The sequence below is a fragment of the Phacochoerus africanus genome, chromosome 5 (assembly GCF_016906955.1).
Source record: "Phacochoerus africanus isolate WHEZ1 chromosome 5, ROS_Pafr_v1, whole genome shotgun sequence".
Lineage (NCBI taxonomy): Eukaryota > Metazoa > Chordata > Mammalia > Artiodactyla > Suidae > Phacochoerus > Phacochoerus africanus.
The window spans coordinates 19,923,778-19,939,243 of NC_062548.1; the positions used below are offsets into that span (position 1 = coordinate 19,923,778).

Consider the following 15,466-nt stretch of genomic DNA (forward strand, 5'->3'; position numbering starts at 1 on the left):
TCACATGTGTCCTGGAAGAGTGAATGCGATGGATGGAGTGCTCACCTCACATGGAAGCAAGTTTCGTGCTAATAGAGCTTGACCTTAGCCTTTAACGCGGCATCTTCTCTCCTTTTCACAGGCATGCTCAGTCCCTGGCTGCCCTGCAGGCTTACTCTCACTGGTTAGCGCAGTACTGCGGCGAGGCCCACCGGCAGAACACGCAGCAGTTCGTCTCGCTCATCTCCACCACCATGGATGCAGTCACACCTCTGATCAGCACCAAGGTCTTGAGACAGCGAGGGCTGCACCTTTTCCCTTAACTCTGTGTCTGTCCTCTGTTCCCCTGCCCCTTTATTATAACACTCGAATGTGAGCTAGAGCACTAGACCCAAGTGCCTTACCACTGGGATGGAACTCTGTGTCATTTCACCTTCCTTTTTAGTTGTAGTCCCTGCAAATTCAGGTGTCACTCTCTTTGTTCCGTTCTCTCCGTCCCACATGACTACGTGCTCATTGCGAAAAAGTACCATACTGTTCAAATGCACAGACTGAAAAATTAAGGCACTCTAGAATCCCTTCCTCCCAAACATTTTCCTTGCCAAGGGAAGCACTGTCAACAGTTTGTAGTAAATCCGACGTCATTCTGTTTTCCTGTACGTAAGTAAAGTTTGTACAGAGCTGGAGCCAGATCTTCTTTTGCTTAACAGCATGCCTTGGAGACCTTTACATGCATAGAGCAAGTTCAGTTTTTCAAACCGACCGGTGCTGTTCTGTAGTGGGGGGGGAAGGATCAGTTTTCTGTCGATAGAAATTAGATTCTCATATGTACATTCCACAGGATGGATTCCTGGACGTGTAATTTCCAGGTTGAAGATTATATCCATGTAAAATTTGATAGATTCTCGGGTGGCCTCCAAGAAGACAGCCAGTACTATTACTAAACATTACTAAAGCACATAGATACTTCTTTTTCTTCTCCTTTTCCCTTTCTCCCCCTCCCCCCTTGTTTTCTTTTTCGTTTTTTGCTTTTTAAGGCTGCACCCTCGGCCTGTGGAAGTTCCCACGGCTAGGGATTGAATTGGAGCTACAGCTGCTGGCCTACGCCACAGCAACATGGGATTCAAGCCCCATTTTCGATCTACACCACAGCTCATGGCAACACCGGATCCCCGACTCACTGAGTGAGGCCAGAGATCGAACCCATGTCCTCATGGATACTAGTCAGATTCGTTTCCATTGAGCCACGACAGGAACTCTTTCTCTTTTTCCTGCCCTTCCCTGCCCTTCTTTTCTTTCTCTCTTTCTCCCTCTTTCCTTCCTTCTTTCCTTCCTTCCTTCCTTCCTTCCTTCCTTCCTTCCTTCCTTTCTTTCTTTCTTTCTATCTTTTTCTTTCTTTCTTTCTTTCTTTCTTTCTTTCTTTCTTTCTTTCTTTCTATCTTTCTTTCTTTCTTTCTTTCTTTCTTTCTTTCTTTCTTTCTTTCTTTCTTTCTTTCTTTCTTTCTTTCTTTCTTTCTTTCTTTCTTGTAGTTTTCATCATACATGGCATTCTGTACCCCTAGTGACAGAACAGTAATTGTTTTCTGTAATTTTTGTTGTGTGTATAATTGTAATTTGTAAATGAGTTATGATAGCCTGTGAGGGGGTTGTTTCAAAATTGACCTATCCATTGTGGGTCTCTTAAATTGCCTCCATTTGATAAAAAGTCATTACAGATAATTTTGAGATGTGTGTACTTATGAATGTAGCTTTATCCCTTTAGGTAATTTTCTTCGAGTAAGTGAGATTATAGTATTAAAGGTCTAGGGATATTTTGTGGTTCTAGGAAATCATGGTAATTTTTTCCCCTAAATTATTCTGCATTCCACTGACTCTTTGGTGGGCTCTTATCACCACAGTCTTACTAGCACTAGGTCCTGTCTACCAAGAGTTTTCTCTTTTTTTCTAATTAAAAAAAATTTTTTTTTCTTTCTTTCTCTTTTGCTAATTTGAAAAGGATAGAATGGTACTTGAGAATTTTGATGGCCATGTTGAGGTGAAGGAAGTAGGTGAGCCTGGGTGATGGATGGAGTACAGACGGTGGGGGGTGGAGAGAGATCGTGGCTGGGCTGGAGCAAGTGGATTGAGATGAACAGCCTCACGTTATTTGAATGATGTGCCAAGGAGTTTGCCTGGTGATTTAAGAGCTGATGGGGAGCCACTGTGGATTGGTAACTGCGTTCAGAGATGCCGGTGACTAAGAACCGGAGGAACCGGAGGTGGTGCTCTTGGCTTGTGGACAGGGCAAGGAAGAGGACGCCCTTCACTGGGCATCGTTCTGGGGCTTCTCTGAGATAGAGCCTAGGTGCTATCATTTGGCATCCGAGAACCACCCTTAGCTTGTGGCTGCCTCGTCAAGTTCTACTACTCCTGCCTCACAGGAGAGGTCGTGAGCTGACCTGTCCTCCTCCCTCTCCAGGTCCAAGACAAGTTGCTGCTGTCTGCGTGCCACTTACTGGTCTCACTGGCCACCACTGTGCGACCTGTCTTTCTGATCAGCATCCCTGCAGTACAGAAAGTGTTCAGCAGAATCACCGACGCCTCTGCCCAGCGACTTGTTGATAAGGTGAGGGCCTTGGCTGGGGCTCTGAGGGGCCTCTTTGCATTCTTTTGGTTTAAGGGCTACCCTGGGGTCCCTAGAGCCCTGTGGCTTGGACTCAGGGAAGCTGAGGAAGAAGAGGCTGGCTTTTCTGTTTGCCCTTAGAGCTTACAGGTTTGCCCTTGCTCTTAGGTGGGTTTCTTCATGTGTGGCGTCCATGCAGCCTCAGTGCTCTCTTGTTAGGCCCCTCCCAACACGGTCAGAGAATCTTCCTCCCAGCAGGCATGGAGGGTGTGCTGCCTTGAAAGCTGGCATTTTGGCTGGGGCTGTGGGAGTCCTCTTTGCATTCTTTCAGCTTTAAGAGTCTGCTTTTGCTGTTAAATGTTTGTTTTCTTAGAGTTGAGACACTCCAGACAAGTATACTCTTCAAAAAGCCTCCAGGAGGCTGAGGCCAGAAGTTTAAAAACAACAAAATGGGTGTGGGGGTCAGAGGGGAGTCAAAAAGTTACTTACGAGCACCTGGGACAGGGATGTATTGGTTCAGACTTGGCGCCACGGGCACATTGACTGTAAGAGACTCTTAACAGCACTGTTCTGAGTAGCTTCTCCGAGGGCGTCAGAAGCCGGCAGCTCGAAGACGAGTTAGATTCAGTGTCTGTGATTTCTCCCTCTGTAAGGCTTGGAGCAGTGACAGCACCAAGAATGATGGTTGATGCTGACCCTTGGATGTGCTTGACCCAGACTTGGTGTTAACTGCTTCAATTTCTCTTTCCTCCCTGGACTGGACCAAGGTCCTAGGCCCAGGTTTTAAGAAAGAAGCCTGAGGCCTGAGCTCAGCATGTGTGGTGGGTGTCAAGGTTGGGTCAGGTGCAGCCCCTCTGCTGTTCACATCGCTGCAAACTTCTGATGGTGCCTCGGGGGCTCTCTTTCAGGCTCAGGTGTTGGTGTGCCGAGCCCTCTCTAACATCCTGCTGCTTCCATGGCCAAACCTCCCAGAGAATGAGCAGCAGTGGCCTGTGCGCTCCATCAACCACGCCAGCCTCATCTCCGCCCTGTCCCGGGATTATCGCAACCTGAAGCCCAATGCTGTTGCCCCGCAGAGGAAGATGCCACTGGATGACAGTAAGTGGCCCCTAGGCAGGGCCAGCGAGGAAAGGTAGGGCAGGCATCATTCTTCCTTTGTGACAGGTGGAATTTGCATCTGGGGCTTGGGGGCAAAGTCATCTGTCCAGAGTCACACAGCAGCTAAGCAGAAGAGTGGGACTTGGTGGCAGAATCCTGCTTATCTGTGGAATTCAGTGAACACATCAGCCAGACCTATTTCCTGAATGCAGGATGCTCCCTCTCTTATTTAAAATGTTAAAAAAAAAAAAAAATAGGAAAATCATCCATTTGAAGGCTCTTTTTTTTTTTGTTTTTGCTTTTTTGGGGGGGAAAAAAAGCACCCATGGCAAATGGAGGTTCCCAAGCTAGAGGTCGAATCGGAGCTACAGCTGCAGGCCTACACCACAGCCACAGCAATGCAGGATCCAAGCCGTGATCTCTGCCACAACTCATGGCAATGCCAGGTCCTTAACCCACTGAATGAGGCCAGGGATTGAACCTGCAACCTCATGGTTCCTAGTTGGATTCATTTCTGCTTCGCCACAATGGGAACTCTTGAAGGCACTATTGATAAATGCTTTCTGTGGATAAAAATCCTATGATTATTGATTCATTTCAGATATTCGTATAAGCAATCAAAGGTGTTCACTTCTACACACTGGGAAACATGAATTTTGAAACTTTTAAACTTTTCTCCAAATAAAAATATTTTAGAGACTTTGAAAGAGCTTGGTATCGTCACAAATGACACTTCAAGTTTGATTGTTTATATTAAAGAAGAAGAAAAAAAATGAATCAAGAGAACTCAGTAGTTTAAGTAGCAGGCATCAGATTTCTCTGAAGAAAATCTTCCTGAAATAACAAATATAGAAATACTTTGAAAATGCAGTTTGTTTTCATAGAAAGAAAATAACAGAACACGTTCGGTGATAATGTAGACAAAAATGCTTTGTGAAATGTTAGTTAACATACTTAACATTCTTTTTTACTGAAACATTACGTTTATGATTAGGAATATGAACATATGCTCATTGTACAAAAATACTAGAATAGTATACAGAAGGAAAAAGAAACTTTTTTTCCCGTCTTTTTATGGCCACACCCTTGGCATATGGAAGTTCCTGGGCTAAGGGTCAAATTGGAGCTGTAGCTACAGCTGCAACTTCAGCCACAGCAACGCTGGATCTGAGCTGTATCCGTGACCTACAGTGCAGCTCGTGGCAATGCCGAATCCTTAACCCACTGAATGAGGCCAGGGATTGAACCCACATCCTCACAGAGACAACACTGGGTCCTTAGCCTGCTGAGCTACAACAGCAACTCCCAAGAAATGCTTAAATCTCCCCATTTTTAGTATCGTGGAAAATAGCTATTTTAACTCTCTTGTTATTGCTGTCAACCTTAATAATTTTACCAGGGAAAGTGAGTTTATTCAGGAATAGCCAGAGGAATTGCGAGTTAGGATATGAGGACTGTGGCAGACTATAGGCAAATCCAAAGAACTCCTAAGGGGAACTCGCTTTTGTAGGGCGAAAGGGGGTGTTGGGAGAGCCTGTAATAACCACAGTCCATTGGTGGAAGCTGGGAGTCCACAGAGTTTGAAGGCTTCTCATTGGTTGGGCTGCTACAGTCTGATTGGCTGGACCATCTTCAGGTGGAAGAGTAGTTTTCTTCTTCCTGCTGAGTAAAGCAGGCAATACCTTCCTATTTGGAGTAGTTGACAATACGTGGTGGGATGTGATAGCTCCCCCTGCAGGCCTGTCCTGACTCCCGTTTTAGCTTAAGTTTATGTATTATTGTCTCTCTCCTTCCCTATGGCCCCCTGAGGTAAGTGTAATTATCCCTACTCTGCAAGTGAAGAAATGAAGTTCTGGAAAGTTTTTCCTATACCAACTGTATACTTTGAAAAATTTCCAGACCTACAGAATAGTTGAAAGATGAATGAGCAGTGGTATATCTTTCACCGACTGTTAATATTTTGCCACACTTATGTTCTCCTCAATCTCACATACTTTTTAACTGAGCCATTTAAAGGAAGTTGCTGACATCAGCATTTTATGCTTGAATACTTACCCGTTATCTTTGAGAAGGAGATACTCTCTTTTATATAACCAGGACACAATTAACACAACTAAGCAGGCTGTGGAACATTGTGACAGTAATGTCGCTTAACATATAGACCACATTTAAACTTTTCCCAATTGTTATAAAAAGGATCGTGAGTTATATTGGGTTGTCTCAGCTCTTTAAATATAGCAAAAACTCCTATTTTTTGGTTTTTCATAACATGACTTTTTTTGTTTTGTCTTTTTCAGGGCTGCACCCGTGGCATATGGAGGTTCCCAGGCTAGGGGTCTAATTAGAGTGGTAGCCGCTGGCCTGCATCATAGCTCACAGCAACGCCAGATCCTTAACCCACTGAGCAGGGCCAGGGATCAAACCCATAACCTCATGGTTCTTAGTCGGATTCGTTTCCACTGCACCACGACGGGAACTCCATATAACATGACATTTTTAAGAGTCCAGACCTGTTTTCTTATAGACTGTCCTGTAATCTTCTTCTGTCTGATGGTTACCAGCAGTTTTTGGCGGGAGTACCGCCTGGGTAGTGACCTGGGCTTTTGCTGCATCACTTCTCTTTGTCCCATTATTGGCGATGCTCAGTGTGATCACCAGCTTCAGACACTGTCTGCCAGTCTCTCCACTGTAAAAATCCCCCCACCTCCACCCCCAGGCCTGGCAGGTGTAAGTTGCTCTGGATCCTAGAGAAAGTGGTGGTGTCAGGCGTCAGGCTTGGGTCTGAATGATGCTGTGCTCTTTGCCACCTAGCCCCTTTCTTCTCGACGGCATTGTTTTCAGTGCTTTTAGAACATTCTGTCCTGTGGAAATAGCAATTTACATAGTCCCTATTTTGACATGTTCCTGTTTTTTCCTATGTGTGCATATTTAATCCATTTTCCTATTGCATATTTAATGGTGCTTTTGGTTTTCCACTTGCACGTTTTTGTGACTAAGTTTTGGTTCTTGTTTAAATTTCCTTACACACCAAAGGTCAGATTGTGGTCTCTTGATTGTGTTCGCTTTCCCCCGAGCTGCCTTCCCTGTGCCCTGTGTGTTTTGGGGGAAGTGCCTGCCCCGTGCAGTTTGTGGCTCGGTAGTGTTGAGTGAAGGTGCCTTTCCTTCCCTTTCCGGCCTCCCTGTGACCGGCCTTTAGTGGACCAGGCCTGTTGTGAGCCATTGTCTCCTTTCATGCCCGGTCGTGTGAGTCAGGTGGTGTTACCTCTTCACATTTTTCAGATGAGGAAACTGAGATTCAGAATAAGCAGAGTTAGGAGTCAAACCTGATTCCATCCACCTCTGAGGCGTGGATTCTTTCTGCTCTCCCCTTCCCTGGAAACTGCTGCAGCTCCCACAGAGGCTGGGGTTCTGGGGGGGTCAGGGCCACGCGGAGCCCTGCCAGCTGGAGACTGGCTCTCAGCTCAGCTCCGGATTTCCCGCTGGAGCTCTGCCAGGGTTGAATCAGCTGAGCTCAGACTGAGTCCTGGGGGGGGGGGGGCTTCTTGAGGCAGCTAAGGGGAAAAAGAATCTCACTGGTGCTGGATTTTCTGATATGCCAAGCGCTTTGCCAGAATCACGCCGAACCTTGTCTCTAACCCTCACAGCACCTGCGGAGGCGGGGGCTGCTGGCCAACCCCGTGTACTGATGAGGACCCCGCCTTCGGTGTGTAGCCGCGTTGCCCACGTGCACTTCACATCCAGGCTCCTCTGACCTGGGCCTTTGCGCTGCCTGTTTGCTGGCCACGGCCTCTCTTGTCCCCGTGTGCTGCGTGGCGTACCTGTGAGCTCTTACATCAGGGTATTGCTAGAAGTATTTGTCGTCAATAACATATAGTGACAACATAATAACAACACAAAGTACATATTTCTTCAGGCCACAGGCCTAATAGGCCAAAGATTGATCAGGCCATTGATCCCTTAACACAGCAGCAGTAGGTGTGCACGGCCGGTGCTGTGTAGGTTACTAGGCTGGAGTCGAGTCTGCAGTTGCATCTGCAGGTGAAGGAGTGTCTGACCTGCAGGTGTCCATTCTTGCCTGTGGTAATTATATTCCCGTGACACTTGTGACGCTTCTATTCTCACTCGTCTATTCACCATCTTAGAGTCTTGATTCAGTCCAAGACGCCTAACTTGAGGGACAGTTCATCTTTTCTGGACTCGTTTCAGGTGGATAGCGGCGAAACACTGAGCAGCCTGGCAGGCAGGCGGGCAGCTGGGGCCCTGACAGTAAAACGGGAACCAAAAAGGAAGAAAAGGATTTAGAAAGGTCCAGAGAGCGGTTGATGGCTCAGTCAGAGACTTGCGTGTGGCTGCCATCCGAATACCTTTGCGGATTTCCTCCCTTGCCCTCTTACTCTGCTTCATCCTCAGACAAGTCATAATGTGCAACTCCTTCTTGGTTTGCAGCCAAAGTGATTATCCACCAGACGCTGAGTGTCCTAGAAGATATCGTGGAGAATATCTCTGGGGAATCCACCAAGTCCCGACAGATCTGCTACCAGTCGCTGCAGGAGTCCGTTCAGGTCTCCCTGGCCCTCTTTCCAGCTTTTATCCATCAGTCAGGTAGGCGCCGGCGGCGGACCCCACTGCTGGGTGGGGCTGACAAGCACCAGGCTGACTGCTTAGCTCCGTAGAGCAGGCCTGTCGGGGAGGCAGAGGGCAGTGTGTCGCGTGGTGCTGTCACTTGGGAACGTGGGTGAGAGTAGTAGGGCCGAGACTCTAGAATTGCAGGTGCAGACAGAGACCCTTTTCTGATAAGTTCCACTTACTTCCTTACATGGCAAGGTGGCTTTGCTGAGCTGCCGCCCCTCCCTGCACTCGGTCACGGTCCCTGACAGGATTTCTCTGGGCCTCTGGATGGGCTCGCCTGGCTCTCATGAGAGAAAGATTGGGGGCTTCTCAGTGAGCATGCATTCACTGACTTTCCCCTGAGTGTGTGCGGTTCAAGCCAGAACATACTGTCCAAGATGCTTGCTTAGATGGGAAAGTGAAGCCACACTAAATGAAACCCATTTTCTCTGCAATTCATCCACTCAGTAGCCCGGGGCCGTGCAGTCTGAGCACACCCTCATTATCCACTTTCAGCCACTTAACCCCTGACCACCTGCAGGGATTACGGTCATAGGGAGAAATGGCTGAAGCCCTCAGGTGCTGACCCGGTTCAGTAGTCGCATCAGTGAGCACAACGTGCCCCCTGCAGTGAGGACTGTGTACCGCCCTGGGTGCTGAGCAGGGAGCGGCTCAGAGAGGACCTTCGTTTGAGCCGTCAGGCCGAGCTCACTGTACCAGAGCAGTTTTCTCAGCACGCCCTCAATCATTTCCCACTTTCCATCATTGGCTCTGATGGCGTTGGGGACATTTCTTCCCAGCAGGGAGCCTTAGAGAGAAGCTGGTGCCGCTTGCAGAAGGGAGGCCGTCAAGCCAAGGGCTTCTGTTCATCCCTGTGTACTTGTCCCCTTGTTTAGATGTGACCGATGAGATGCTGAGCTTCTTCCTCACTCTGTTTCGAGGCCTTAGAGTACAGATGGGCGTGCCTTTCACCGAACAGATCATACAGACCTTCCTCAACATGTTTACCAGGTAACCGCAGCCCCGCTGTCCATGGTTTTCAGACTCCACGTGACAAGTGGTGGGACCTGGCTGCAAAGCGTGGGGCTTCTTGCTCCTTTTCTTCACTTGCCACAAGCGTTGGCTTGGGGCTCCCCAGAGAGATGTTGCTTTGGCTACTACGTGCTTTCTCTTGTCTGCAGAGAGCAGTTGGCCGAGAGCATCCTCCACGAAGGCAGTACCGGCTGCCGGGTGGTGGAGAAGTTCCTGAAGATCCTGCAGGTGGTGGTCCAGGAGCCTGGCCAGGTGTTCAAGCCCTTCCTCCCCAGCATCATCTCCCTGTGCATGGAGCAGGTGTATCCCATCATCGCTGAGGTATGAGGGCCGAGGTGGTCCCTGTGCTGCCCGCCCCCGTCTGCCACTGAGGAGGGAATGAAGTGCTGAGGGAAATGTGTTGTAAAGCTAATGTGCTATTTTTCTTGTAAAATAGTTTTTTTTTCCTCCAAGGAAGAATGCCATTAGCTTGGTGCAATTTTTTTGTGTGTTTCTTGAGTTTATTAGAACTAGTCTAGTGTGGGAGTTCCCATCGTGGCTCAGCGGAAATGATTCTGACTAGCATCCAAGAGGACGCAGGTTCGATTCCTGGCCTCTCTCAGTGGGTTAAGGATCTGGCATTGCTGCGAGCTGTGGTGTAGGTCGCAGATGTGACTTGGATCCTGCGTGGCTGTGGCTGTGGTGTAGGCTGGCAGCTGTAGCTCTGATTCAACCCCTAGCCTGGGAACCTCCATATCCCACCGGTGTGGCTCTAAAGAGACAAAAAAAAGCATTAGTCTAGTGTGAGGACAGCAGGTCATCACAGAGCTGGTTGCTAAGTAAGATCAGTCTCCTGTGGCAAACAGTTTATAATTTTAGGTGACCGTGTGGTTTTCTCCAGCAAACGTTATAACAAATGTTGTAAGAATATCAATGTTTTATAATACTTTCCTTAAGAACTTTCATGATCTCCAGGATACAAAACAAGGTCTTGGAACCATTCAAAGTTTTGGCTGTTAGAAAGCTCTTTGTCCTTTTTAGAAAGCAGACACTCAGCATGACCAAGTCCAGAATGTTAGTAAGTAAGGGCTAAACTTTCCCACCGCCCAAACCAAGGCTTGGGTAAGTCCCGCTGCTTTGCCTCAGTAGACACACCTGTGCCCTCCGAGGATTCCTGCCATGAAAGCTGGTGTCCCTGGTCTTTATTTTAATCAAGGCTGAATTTAATAGAGCTGGGCCTTATAATTTTAAATTCTGCCGAGACACCTAGAATAATGTGACCTGTCATGCGCTTCAGTGACTTGGAGATTTTTGGATAAATTAGAAAATATTAACAAAAGAAAATATTGCTGCGCCTGCCTCCCTCCCCTCTCCTCCTGCCGGTGAACGAGGAGACAGGCTGGAAGGGCAGTTAGCACCGCACGCTGCCTCTGGTGCTGCTTTACGTGGTGTCTCGGTGCTCTTTAAATCCTTTGCTGTAGAGGGCAGGACTGCTTTGAAGCCTTCTTGTTTGTCTTTATCCTCAGAGGTTGCATATAAGACCAACAGGTTAGCCGGAACAGTGGGTTTTGTTTTTTTTAATCTTGGCAAAGGAGCAACCAACCAAGAAGATGTGACGGATCAAATCAGATATTTTCTAAGCAGGAAATCCATATTCCTAATTGTCCTTCCATTGAGTAGACTTTTCCCCTAGCTTAAAAAGCTGAGGGCTTCCACCGGAAAAAGAGCCCCTGGCACTGACCCAGGCAGTCTGTCTCAGCTGCCGCCCTGTCTCTGCCGAAGCTTCCCTCCTTTGACACCTGGCCCCCGGGGGGCTCGGAAGGACGAGCGTGTGGGTGGCCGGGAAGGTGACACGCTGCTGACTGTTACCAGATGTCTCAGGCCTCTTTGCCGCTCTGGGCTCAGGCTGTGAGTGGCTCCTGGAGCCGCAGGAAGGCGGGTTAGAGGGTCTGTGTGTCTCCACAGCGCCCCTCTCCTGATGTGAAGGCTGAGCTGTTTGAGCTCCTTTTCCGGACGCTCCATCACAACTGGAGGTACTTCTTCAAGTCCACGGTCCTGGCCAGCGTGCAGAGGGGGATTGCTGAGGAGCAGATGGAGAATGAGCCTCAGTTCAGTGCCATCATGCAGGTAATGTGCCAGAGCTGCAGGAACAGACAGGCCTTGTTCTGGATGCCACCTGGGTCCACTGGCCGACTGTCCCTTGCTTTGCTTCTCTGGCGCGCGGTTCCAGTTCTTCCGACACGGCCACTGTAGTAAGTGCCGTCTTTGAAGCCTCGTGGTCTTGAGTCCGAAGCTCAGCTCGACCTCTTAGTACCTGTGAAGTTAGTTAACTTCTTGAAGCCTTAATCGCTCCATCTCCCACCCCCTATTTCGTGGGTTTGTTGTGGGGTTAAGGACGAGCAGATGCATGTTCCTGGCACCTGGAATGCTGGACAGATGTTAGATCCCCCGCCTTACAGCAGAGCCTCCCCACGTGTGAGGAGACCGCCTGCATGGGGGCCACCTGGGCCCCTCCTCACCAGCAAGCCCGCAGGGCGTCAGGGTCGGGGGCAGGGAGCTGCCTTGAAAAAAAGACTTGAAGTGGACCCGACTCGCAGCACCATGTTAGTGGCTCTTCATTTTTGAAAGATGATTCAGGCTCGTCCCACATCGGCAGCAGCACTGCCCTGACGCCGTGCCCCCTCTCAGATGGAGCGTGGCTGCTGCCCTCTCGGGAACGCGCTGTGCAGTCACCGCTTCCGGATGTTCTCCTTGGGTTGCACTCGGCTGCACAACTTCTTAGTCGGGCGCCTCCGTGGAAGTAGAGGGTTATGTCAACTTTTGGTTTTGCAGTGTTGGCTTCTCCTCATAGGGAAGCCAGAGGGAGTCGACCGTTCTTCCCTTCAGCTCCATGCCGGCACAACACGTGCCCTTACACGCACGCATATGCCCTGTGCACGCGCGTGCGCACACACACACACACACACTCCCTGTGTGGAGAGTCCTCTGTGGAAGAGGGCGTGTTCCACCCCTGGTTCCCACAGTTATCTCACTGCCCTTCCGTCTCGGACACCCCGTTGCGGGCTTGGGTTTGGAGTTCAAGTGCTTGCTCGCCTCCCCTCCTCTCTCCCTCTTCAGCTCTGTTCTGGCTTTCAAGACGGTTTGGTAGATGGATGCCTGGTCCTCTACTCGAGACTGGTCAAGCCACCGTGGAAAACAGCCTCCCAAGCTGGCACTTTCTTAACAGAGTTAAACTGGATCTAGCAGTCCCACTTCTAATCTTACCTAAGATAAATGGAGATATCTATTCCCACAACCTATACACAGAGGTTTATAGAGGCTTTTTTCATAACTGCCAAAAGCTGGAAACAGTCAGGTATCAGCCGCTGACTGGGTACCAGACTGTGGCGTGTGCCCTCCAGCCGTGTGGAGGAACGTGGTAGCCATCGCACAGCAACGTGATGACTTCCAAAGAGATCTGCCAGGCAGAAGCAGCCCCGTCCTGTGTCACAGGTGCTGGAAAAGGCAAATCTAGAGGGACGGCGTCAGCAGCGCTTGCCCAGGGGCAGAGGAGAGGACTGGCTACAGAGGGGCACGAAGGAACTTTCTGGGGAGGGGGACGTGTTCCGTTCCCGATGGTTGTGACTGTGCATTGGTCAGAATTGCACAGAGGTGACTCAGAAGGGTGAATTTTTTTCTGTAAAATTTACTCTTCAGTAAACCCACCTTTAAAAAATCAGCACAACCATTGGGCCTCCCGCAGGTTTCATCCCTGCAGCAGGGATTATGAGACCCTCCTCGTAGTTGAGGAGCCAGGGACAGAATGCCAAGGCCGTCATCAGCTTACTCTGGGGAGGGTCCCGCCCGCTGAGTTTGCGTCATTGGCCTCCCCCACCCCTCCTCCGTCACTTTCCGTAGGAGCAGGGCTCTTCGTGTTTGGGGCGGGGATGTTTCTTTTTGAACCAGTAGCATCCACAGCCCAGAAACTGCAAAGCAGTTTAAACATTTGCTATTGCTTAACGCCAAGGCAGAGGCAGCCGATTATGAAGGAGCCTTCAGGGATTTGTGGTTATAAGACCTAGGATGCCAGAGGGAGGGGGCTTAGGGGCCAGTGGTTGGTTTGAAGTGGGGAGGGCAGCCCGCAGTGTCGGCTGAGGTGGCTGAGGTATTTGCCTAGAGGTGTTAGCATCTTCCTTCAAAGCCAGATCCATGAAGGGGTGCAGGGGTTTATTACAAAAGGTGCAAGATGAGACCACAAGAAGTGAGGCCCAGTGTGGGGGACTTAGGAGCTGAGACTGCACAGAGCGTCCCAAAGATCTGACCGGACTGGTCAGGAGAACGAGGCAGTGGGCACCCCCGCCCTGCGTCGGCATGGGGAGCCCCCGAGATGTGGCAGTTCTTTGGGTGTCGGGAGGTGGCCCAGAAGGACTGGATCTGAGGGTGTTTAAATGCTGCTTATAATTTCCCTAGGCTTTTGGACAGTCCTTTCTCCAGCCTGACATCCACCTATTTAAACAAAATCTCTTTTACTTGGAGACTCTCAACACCAAGCAGAAGCTGTACCACAAGGTCAGTGCCCACCTCTCAGATCAGGGTTTCTTCCCCAGAGGTGTCGGGGGCTCGGGCCCAGTCCCCCCTCCTCCGGTCGTAGCCGCAGAGCCTGACGGGAGGTAGCTGGGCGCCCTCCCGCCACCCTCACCGCTCGCTCTCTGTCTGCAGAAGATCTTCCGGACCGCCATGCTGTTTCAGTTTGTGAACGTGCTGCTCCAGGTCCTGGTCCACAAGTCCCACGACCTCCTGCAGGAGGAGATCGGCATCGCCATTTACAACATGGCCTCCGTGGACTTCGATGGCTTCTTCGCGGCTTTCCTCCCCGAGTTCCTGACCAGCTGCGACGGTGTGGATGCCAACCAGAAAAATGTGCTGGGGCGGAATTTCAAGATGGATCGGGTGAGGAGAGAGGGGCCAGGCTTGCAGGGAGGGCAGCTGTGGGCTCTCGGGCCTGGCACCTGTTCCGAGAGGAGGGGGCAGGCTGTCTCGTGCATGGTTCCCGCCCCCGGTGGCTCTGCTGTAGCCCATGCCGGCCGTGGCTGACTTGGTGCTGCGGCTGGATCGAGGGGCGCAAGCTCTCCCCCGGTCGTGGCCTCTGCAGCACGTTATGTTCTTTGTCTCAGGCCCTGGGCCCAGTTTCGGCCCCAGCCGTTCGTCTGATTTGTCTCAGCTTCTCTGTACTTACGGCACCCCGTCGGGTGCACCTCTGACGGGCCCAGCCATTGTCTCCTCCTGGATCGTGAGCCCGTACAGCCCAGACTTGAGACTTAGGACAGGCTGAGAAGATTGGTGCTTGGGAGCCCAGGCTTAGAGGTGGGCCCTGGGCTCTTCCCAGATGCCAGGTTCGGCAGGGCTGACCTGCTGCCATGTCTGGGAGGAGCACTCACGCTCTGGTCCCCTGCTGTCCTCTCAGGGAAGGTCAGGCCAGCTCTTCTGCCTGGGCAGCCCTTTGGGAGGGACCTGGGGTGGTGAGGTCTCTGATGCACATGAAGCCATTGTTGCTAGTGTGATGCCCTGGTGCCCAGCCTCTGTCCTGGGGCCTCCTTGCTGGGCCCTCACCTGCCTTCCTCCTCCCTGTTTGGGCTGCTGAGTCTCTGCCCTTCGTCAAGAGGCTTTTCCTGGCCTTCTTCCCATAGAATAAGTAAATTTCATCTTTCACTGCCTCACACTGATGCAGTGACATCTTCTGTTTCTCGCATATCCTCTTGATGTTGCTGAACTGATCTGACTCCTGTGCGTGCACAGCCTGTCCAGAGTTCCACTTCACGGTCCAGGGTGATGTGTTGCTCTTGGTGGAATAAGAGCTCCGTGCTTGTCTCATCTGTGATATATGTCAGGATAGTTCTTTCTCAGAGTCAGCTCCTGTTCTCCTTTGTCTTGGAATCTTTCTCTTCCTGGGATTGTTCTGTTTTCTCTTTTTTGGCTTTTCAGGGCCACACCTGGAGGTTCCCAGGCTAGGGGTCAAATCAGAGCTACAGCTGCCAGCCTACGCCACAGCCACGCCAGATCTGAGCCATGTCTACGACTGATGCCACAGATTACGGCAACGCCAGATCCTTAACCCACTGAGCGAGGCCAGGGATTGAACCTGCAACCTCGTGGTTCCTAGTCAGATTCGTTTCCGCTGTGCTACGACGG

At 50.4% G+C, this 15,466-nt stretch overlaps 1 protein-coding gene across 1 annotated transcript in view; it reads left to right on the forward strand.

Annotated features, from left to right (window-relative positions):
* Nucleotides 1-15,466, forward strand: part of XPO6 (exportin 6) — a 108,002-nt gene that overhangs the window by 90,128 nt on the left and 2,408 nt on the right. The window contains exons 15-23 of the mRNA XM_047780235.1: nt 122-266; nt 2,438-2,584; nt 3,490-3,679; nt 8,126-8,281; nt 9,184-9,298; nt 9,469-9,640; nt 11,264-11,425; nt 13,748-13,846; nt 13,997-14,227. Of these exons, the coding sequence (XP_047636191.1) occupies nt 122-266; nt 2,438-2,584; nt 3,490-3,679; nt 8,126-8,281; nt 9,184-9,298; nt 9,469-9,640; nt 11,264-11,425; nt 13,748-13,846; nt 13,997-14,227 (1,417 nt within the window). The remainder of the gene's footprint in view (nt 1-121; nt 267-2,437; nt 2,585-3,489; nt 3,680-8,125; nt 8,282-9,183; nt 9,299-9,468; nt 9,641-11,263; nt 11,426-13,747; nt 13,847-13,996; nt 14,228-15,466) is intronic.